General features: G+C 58.3%; 1 protein-coding gene across 1 annotated transcript; it reads left to right on the forward strand.

The window, feature by feature from the left end:
* Positions 1–256: 256 nt before the first annotated feature.
* LOC137466205 (maestro heat-like repeat-containing protein family member 9) lies at positions 257–1647 on the forward strand. Its single transcript, XM_068178051.1, has 4 exons — positions 257–402; positions 725–872; positions 1118–1305; positions 1395–1647. Exons 1-4 carry the CDS (start codon positions 263–265, stop codon positions 1534–1536), a joined length of 618 nt encoding a protein of 205 aa, XP_068034152.1. The 5' UTR covers positions 257–262; the 3' UTR covers positions 1537–1647.
* Positions 1648–8398: the final 6751 nt, after the last annotated feature.

Here is an 8398-nt window from a genome sequence, read left to right on the forward strand (position 1 = left end):
GCCGTGCAGCGCACACAAGAGCAGGAACGCACCCGTGGCCTCTTCCGCAGAACAGCGCAGGTACCTGCAGCCATCCCCACCTGGGCTGGGCCTGCTGTCACTGCTCAGCCGAGCACCGCGCTTGGAGCATTCTGTGCAACATCCCTGGCTTTGAGGGCCATGGCAGTGGGGTGGCAAGGGAAGCACTTCTCTGGGGAAGCTGGGGACATTCCTCCCTCTGGCAGCTTTCCAAGTCTCCCCGTGCCTTCTCCAGGTGCCTGCCATGGTGAGGTACATCCACCAGTGGCTCATGGCCAATCAGTTTGCTGAGCACAGGCTGAAGAGGGCCCTGCTGGATCTCACCAAAGAGCAGCCTGCTGACGTAGTAATGACGCTCCTGCGTGTGGCCCCATCCTGTGACAGGTATGGGGCCCACCTGCCCAGAGGGCTCAGGGCTCCCCAGCCCATCAGCCTATACAGCCTGTCCCAGGTGTCTGACCAACAGAGAGTTCCAGGGCCCTCTGGCTGCTCCCTTTGCCAGCCCTGGCACGTCAGCCCCCGAGCCTTCTGCCATGCTTCCTCGCTGGCCCTCAGGGACCTGTCCCCACAGGGCTGGGCTGTCTGGGTGCTGCTGGCGAGGGGCAGTGGGCAGAGGCAGGGCTGGCAGCCAGCTCAGCTCCCCGCTGCCGCCCAGGCCACGGTGCTGTGTCCCAGACTCCTCTGAGACAGAGCTCTGACCCCACAGAGCTGCTTTGACCATGTGGAAGAGCATCATGTGCTCGCCCAGGACTGCGGAGCCGGCGCAGCTGATACTCCTCGATGTGCTGGGGAGCTGGCCAGAGCACAGCACGTGCACCTCTGATGGGGACAAAACGGGTGTCTTTGTCCTGGCTGTGAGTTTCTGACACTGGCCTTTGCTGGCCCCAAGGCCACCTGTCCAGCAGCTCTGCATCCTCCTTCCCCCACTGCATCTCCCTGCCTCAGGCGCTGGGCTGAAACCTGGCCTCGGGGCAGCTTCAGGGCCACCAGGCCCGGTGCTCCCCCTGTGTCTCTCCGGGCCTCTCCCTCCCATGCTCGGGCCCTGCCACACGGACACCTCGGCACTGAGCACTGTCTCGGGCTGCTCTGTCCTTTGCAGGCAACTGTGGTGATGTGGAAGATCCTCCAGATGCCCTGTGTCCCACATGTAGTGACCGTGTATTTCCCCCGCCTCTTTGTGCATCTGCTCTTCCAAGTGTTCTTCAGCACGTTGGATGTGCCAGCGGAGGTCGATACCTTCTGGAAGGGATGCCAGCAGCAATACGGCCTTGCCACCAACCCCAACAGGTGCTCCATGCCAGTCCTCCTGTCCCTGCCAGGTGCCCAGGGCAGGAGCCAGTGCTCCCAGCGTGACCTGGGCTTTGCTCTGCATGCAGGTTTGCAGTGCGGACCCTGAAGTCCCTGCTCTGCCAAATGCAGCACGAGGATGTGGTGGTGGCAATAGAACGCAAGTGTGGCTGGGACACGCTGCTGTGTGCTGACACCCACCACTATGCCGTGGGTCTGCTGGCCAGGTGAGACCCCCTTCTCCCCACTGCCTCTGACATTTGTGCTCAGTGCCCAGGGTGCCCCACACAGTCCCCGTGGTCGTGGGCCAGAGGGCCTTGTCACCGAGGAACAGCCAAGCCGACTGGAAAAGGCTGGGAGAGGAGGGGGCCCACAAGGAGCCACCTCCCAAATAGCCCAGGGCCCTTACAGGATGCTGGGGAAAGGCCAGACCTCTGTGAGTCAGTCCTGGGAGAGGTTTGTCCCCCGGCCCAAAGTCTTGGTTTCTTTTTCTCCTGCCAGGGAGATGTCCTGTGTCTCCATCCCCTTGTGCTCAAGGATCGCTCGCGACCTGCTCCGGCTGCTCAGCACACAGGAGCCACGCTGGGAACTGCCCGCCCTGGCGTTCCTTGTGGAGGTGAGCCTGATGGCCAGCGCTGCCTCGCTCAGCTGCCTCCCAGCTCTCTGCCCTCTCGTAGCCGCAACTGCCTGGGACGGTGCCCGCGCCCTGCGCTGCTGCCTGGGCCCAGCCCTGTGCTGTTCCGGGCTCTTGCCGGCCAGGTCCCCTGTCACTGCCCTGTGCCTTTCAGGTTCTTGAGTGCCTGAACTTGAGTGAACGCGGTGCTAAGAGAATCCTGCAAATCTTGTCAAGGCACCTGCGGAGCGAGTGCAGGGAGAGGCGTCGCCTGGCGCTCAGGGCCCTTCTTGTGCTCATCGATGATCCCTTGATGGTGAGAAGGGGGCAGCGGCTGAGGCTGCGCTTGGGAATGCAGTCGCTTGGGCTTGGCTGGGCTTTGGGCGCTGGGGCAGCTGCTCCCAGCTCTCCTGCCTCCTGGTTCAACTGCCCAAGTGCTTTGGAACAGCCCTTTGGCCCCTAGGCCCTGCGGCAGCAGGATGGCGTTTCACAAACTTGTGTTCTGCACAGAGCGAAAAAATGTGGAGCCTGACTGAAAGTCTTGTGGAGCTCCTGTGGGACGCAGATGGAGAGATAGTCAGCATGACAGTCAGGCTCCTCAGCTTTATCTTCTGGGACAAGGCCATGCTGATACCCAGCCCCATCGCACTGCAGCTGGTTGAGGCGCTCCTGCCACTCTTTGACCACGTAAGGCTCGCTGCCCCCAGCCACGGCCACTGACTGCTGCCTGGACACTTTGTGCCCTGTGGATTTGCAGGCCTGAGCCAAGCTGAGCCCCGTGCAGCCGATGCTGAGGTCTTTTTTTCTTCCTTTCATACAGGACAATAGCCATGTGCAGCTGCTCTCCATACTGCTCTTCCAAACATTGGTGTCTCTTCCACTGGAAAAGGAAGAGAAGGCCCTGAAGACACACGTGCGCCAGAGCCTGCTGCCACTCTTCTTCCACTGCCATGATGAGAATCAGCATGTGGCACAGGTGAGGACTCATGGGCTGCTGCTGTCCCCCTGGGAGGGGGCTCAGCTGCCTCCTGCCCTAGCGCCTCGTGGGCTGCAGCCTCCTCCAGGCCTTGGCACAGGGACACAGGGACACAGGTCCTGCGCCCTGGGCTGTGGGGCCATCTCCGCATCTCTGCTGCTCTCCAGGTTTCTCAGGAAACGCTGCTTTGTGTGGCTGAGTTCCTGAAGAGGAGGGATCTTCAAAAACTGGTGAAGAACAAGAAGCTGTGGAAGTTCACCGAGTGCCTGGTAAGGACGGCCTGGAAGTGCCAGCCTCAGGCTGGAGAAGCCCCCTGAGCGCGGTGCTCAGTGTGTGGGCTGGCAGCTGTGCCCCTGCCCGCTGCTGCACCCAGAGGCTGCGCGGGCTCTTCTCCAGGCTCCCGTGGGCCCGAGCCGGGGCCGATGGAGCCCCGGCCCGGCGGGGCCGCGGGGCGGGGCGGCGCCGCGGCTCCCGGGGCAGCAGCCGCCCCTCTGCCCCCTCCAGAGCCCGGCGCCCGCGGCTGCTGGCCGCGCCTCAGGGCTGTGCGGGCAGGGGAGGCCGGGGCTGGGCGCAGGGAGCGCCCGGCACAGGGGCTGAGCCCGCGCCAACCCTTCCCTCCTGCCGCTCTCTGCAGCTGGCCGACGACAGGAGCCGAGCGGCCGAGCACCTGCGCCGGGCCCTGCAGTACCTGGACAGCCCTCAGCAGTCCCTGCGAGAGGAGGCCATCAGGTTCATCGGTGAGCCGTGAGCCCGGGCTCCCCTTCCCTCCCCGCCCCGCCGCAGCTCGGCCCCAGCCCCGGCTGCTGCCCCGGCAGCGCCATCCGGGCCCGGCGCCGTGGAGCCCCGCCTGGCCTCGGCGCTGCTGCCGCCCTCTCGCAGCCGTGCCCTGGGCCGGCAGCGTGCGGCAAGGGTCCGGGCTGAGCCCTGCCGGGCCAGGAGGCCGTGTGGCCACAGGGCCGGCAGCGCCGCTGGCAGGGAGCTGTGCCGCTGGGCCGTGACAGGCTCTGTGTTCACAGGGATGGCCGGGCAGCACCTCAGGGGGAAGAAGGAAGAGCTCCAGCTCATCTGTGAGGGTGAGTGAGGGCAGCGGGCTGTCAGCGGGGGCTGGCGGGGGAGCTGCAAGCCCTGCCCCGGCTGCCGAGGGCTCTGCTCCCTGTGTGGACGAGGGGCGGTGTGGGCAGAGCACACAGAGACGTCAGGGCCACCTGGGGGATTCGTGGCCAGCAGCTTCGGGCTGATCCTGTTGGTCCCTGCTCCCTGCTGGCCATGGCTAGAGCCGGCTGGCACGGCCCTGGAACGGGGGTCTCCTCGGGTCCCCTCAGATCCGGGAACTGACCATGGCTCTGTTCCTCTCTCTTTCAGCCCTTGAAGGCATGGCAGATGACATCAGCGTCGCCGTCGGAAGCCTGGCAATTCAAACACTGTACGTCCTCCAGGCAGTAGAGAGAGCTCGATATTCCATCTTCGACAGCCTGCGTGATCAGCTCCACAGGGCATGGAGGACACGGCCTCGTCTCTCAGGGCTCGGCTGGCTGCACTGCTGGAGCTCTGCAGAGAACTGATCCCAGAAGCTCTGTCTGCTGGGGTCACCTGAGCCAGAAGCAATGTTTCATTTGTTCAACATTGTTCTTTCCTTATTTTCCTTTTTCCTTAGCATAAAAATGTAGGATATGTTGTAATAGACAGACTCCCAGGATCTTTCATTTGCTGCCCAGGGTCTGCAGAGCACAGGGGTAGAGGGGAAAACGGGTCCTTGTGCTCAGCAAGCGGCCCAGGCCAGCAGTGGGGAAGGGAAAAGTAGCCCCTTGGCCTTTGCTGGTTCTGCTGAAGCCTTTGTGCTGGCGACAGAGTGGCTGTGCAGGGCTGGAGCTGCGGGGATCCCTGTCAGACCGGTGCCTGGAGATGGCCACAAGCCCTCTCCCAGCCAGGAAGCGCCATCTGTGTCCTCCTGCCCGTGTGTTGCTGGCTGCACACCCGGGCAATGTGTAGATGCAATGATTTCTGTTGCACGTCCTGACCAGTATAAAGTAACGCCTTTGATTCTCTAACCCTGAATTTGCTGTTGGAGATGTTTCATTTTCACACAGTTTCAGTGACAAAGGGACCCCCCCGACTGAAGATGGGATCCTCAAAGCTCACCCCCCCTCCCAGATGGGAGGAGAAAACAGCCTTGGCCTTTTGCTGGAGGGGGGCACCCAGTAATCAGTGGAGGCTCCAAAATCAGCCCCCAGTCCCCTCCCCACTTCTAAAGACATAGAACACGTTGCCCCCCAGCCCTCCCGTATACCCTCTCATTCCAAAATGCTCCCACACCCCCAAGATGCCCTGAAGCTCCCCCAGCCACTATAGTCCCTGCAAAGCCCCCCGAGAAATTGCCCCGGACCCCCTGATACCCCTTCCCACTTCCAAACACATAGAGCCAGTCATGACACAGCTCTCCAAAACCCTCCAACCTCCCCTTTCCCCAAATTCCCCCAGCACTTCCAGATCCTCCAGGCCCCTTGGCCCTGTAGCCTCTTGAAAATCCCACCAGCCCACCCTAGGATGCCCCGAGCCCCCCCTGCACCTCCAGACACGTAGAGCCAGTCATCCAGCAGTGCAGCTGCATGGCTGGGGGGGCTGCAGGGGCTGTTTTGGGGGTGCAGCTGCTGCCAGCCTCCCCTGCAAAGGCTGAAGCTCCGCAGGTCTTTGGTCAGGATGCCCTGGCCAGCTCCCACCTGAAGACCACCAGCGTGTCCCCTCAGGCCATGGCCGTGTGTGAGTGAAATTGCAGGGGGGCAGGGGGGAGAATAAGGGTTTGTTTGAGGTCAGGGAATGTGATATGGGGCTTGGGGGGGCTTTGGGGAAGTTATGGGCAGCTGGGGTGGGGTCTTTGGGGGAGTTACAGCTGCGGGGTTGAAACAGGGGTTGGGAGGTCTCTGGGGCATTTCCAGGGGCTGACAGGAGGGTTTGGGGGAGCTCTGGCGATGTTCCGGAAGTCTGGGGGACGTGACATGGGAGTTTGGGCTTTAAATCTGCCCTGGGTGAAGAACTTAATATTTATAATCCTGTTAGAAATGAACAGGCTTTTTGACACAATTAAATGGGGACAAAGTCTTCAAAGCAAAAAGAAACTTTGTTGCTATTTGGCACCAAAGGAGTACACAGAAGCTTGATGAGTTCAAGAGAGAAAAAGAGTTAATTTTATTTCTGACTTTGCAATATATAGAATTCTAAAAGTGGCAGTAGATTGGAGGATGAAATTGCCACTTCTGTAACCACACTGGTCAAACTAACAGTCTATTAATTTTCTCCTCCCACAAAGAAGAATGTAAAACAATCATTATTTGCATGAACAGTGCATGAGAACTTTAGTAGAAATATGTAAACATTATCAGAAGGCTAAGGAAGTTTTATGAGAACTTTAAAACTTTCAAAAGAACTATAAAAGAAAACTTAACACTTTTAAAAATGAGGGCAACAACTGTTCATTCATACCGATTCAGCCGAGCCGAATTTGCATGTCCCTCCCGAGAGCAGAACACACACACCTTCCAACAAAGTGGAAAATTTTCGGGCATTTCCCGGCTGGGGCAGTCCCTGTCCCCTTTCCCATTGGCTCGGTACTGGGGCACTTCCATTCTCTCCTGACCACCTGCTTTTCTGTCTACTCCCCCATCATCTGAATTCCTTTTTAGTCAGGGCTTCAACCCCGCCCCTCTCCAGCAACACCCAACAAACCAACCAGAACATATCCAAACCACAAACAACAACACATAGAACCAACAGCTTTCATTCTTTAGCTGAATAATCTTTTGGCTTCAGCAAAATGTCACCTCGTCTCTCACAACCCTATAAAGTCTTTGTTCTTCTTCCCTAAGTTCAGGAGTTTAGCATGGCCTTGGCTGAGGAGCAGTCCATGTCAATCAGTAAAGCTCACTAAAAATATCAATTGATTTAGCTAGTTGAAATGATCGTGGATCGTGTGTTTTATAGAGGGCACGTAATGAGGGGGACATGATGGGCAGATCGGGAAGTCCCGAGTACCTTCCAAGTAGCTCAGCCAAGGGGGAAAGGGAATGAAAGAAAATGCAGCCGGGAAAAAAGAAAAGAAGGCTACTTGATCCAAGTGATTGGGAGACTGCGTTGGACACACGCCTGATGCACACTCTCCCTTTATGCCAATCAAGGGACTTTTACAGGACTCCTCTGTCTCCTTTCTGCACACCACCCTCTAGCCACGTAAATTTGACGCTCTGAGAGCTGTCAGACCTTCACCAGAAGCTGTCAGACATTCACCAGGAGCTGTCAGACCTTCAAAGGAGCTCTCCGACCTTCAGCAGGAGCTGTCAGACCTTCACCAGGAGCTGTCACACCTTCACCTGGAGCTGTCACAGCTTCAGCAGGAGCTGTCAGACCTTCACCAAGACCTGTCACACCTCCAGCAGGAGCTGTCACACCTTCACCAGGAGATGTCAGACCTTCACCAGAAGCTATCACACCTTCAGCAGGAGCTCTCTGACCTTCAGGAGGAGCTATCAGACCTAAACAAGACCTGTCAGACTGACAGCAGGAGCTGTCAGAACTTCAGCAGGAGCTGTCTCAACCTCACTAGGAGTTGTCCCACCTTCACCAGGAGCTGTCACACCTTCAGCAGGAGCTGTCAGATTATCAGAAGGAGCTGTCAGACCTCCAGCAGGAGCTGTCACACCTTCAGCAGGAGCTGTCAAACATTCACCTGGAGATGTCACACTTTCACCAGGAGCTGTCACACCTTCAGCAGGAGCTGTCGAACATTCACCAGGAGGTGTCAGACCTTCAGCAGGAGCTGTCAGACCTTCACCAGGAGTTTTCACATGTTCACCAGGAGCCGTCAGAACTTCACCAGGAGCTGTCACACCTTCACCAGAAGCTGCCAGACCTTCAGAAGGAGCTGTCACACTTTCAGCAGGACCTGTCACACCTTAACCAGGAGCTGTCACACCTTCACTAGGAGCTGTCACAAATTCAGCAGGAGCTGTCAGACCTTCAGTAGGAGCTGTCAGACCTTCAGCAGGAGTTGTCAGACCTTTGGCAGGAATGGTCAGAATTTGGGAGGAGCTGTCAGACCTTCACCAGGAGCTGTCACACCTTCACTAGAAGCTGCCAGACCTTCAAGAGGAGCTTTCAGTCTTTCACCAGGAGCTGTCACACCTTCAGAAAGAGCTGTCAGACCTTCAGCAGGAGCTGTCAGACCTTCAGTAGGAGCTGTCAGACCTTCACCAGGAGCTGTCAGACCACCAGGATGAGCCGTCACACCTTCAGAAGGAGCTGTCACAACTTCAGCAAGAGCTGTCAGACCTCCAGCAGGAGCTGTCAGATTTTTACCAGAAGCTGTCCAACCTTCACTAGGAGGTTTCATAACTTCACCAGGAGCTGTCAGACCTTCACTAGGAGCTGTCACACCTTCACAGGAGCTGTCAGACCTTCACCAGGAAGTGTCACACCTTCAGCAGAAGCTGTCAGACCTTCACTAGGAGCTGTTA

This window comes from Anomalospiza imberbis, unplaced genomic scaffold, assembly GCF_031753505.1.
Source record: "Anomalospiza imberbis isolate Cuckoo-Finch-1a 21T00152 unplaced genomic scaffold, ASM3175350v1 scaffold_147, whole genome shotgun sequence".
NCBI lineage: Eukaryota > Metazoa > Chordata > Aves > Passeriformes > Viduidae > Anomalospiza > Anomalospiza imberbis.

Excerpts from the sequence above, each read along its gene's own strand:
- LOC137466205 (XM_068178051.1), top strand. The coding sequence starts at position 263 with ATGGTGAGGTACATCCACCAGTGGCTCATGGCCAATCAGTTTGCTGAG. Across the intron at positions 873-1,117 it reads CGGGTGTCTTTGTCCTGGCT|GCAACTGTGGTGATGTGGAA; the intron begins GTGAGTTTCTGA and ends TGTCCTTTGCAG. Across the intron at positions 1,306-1,394 it reads CTTGCCACCAACCCCAACAG|GTTTGCAGTGCGGACCCTGA; the intron begins GTGCTCCATGCC and ends CTCTGCATGCAG.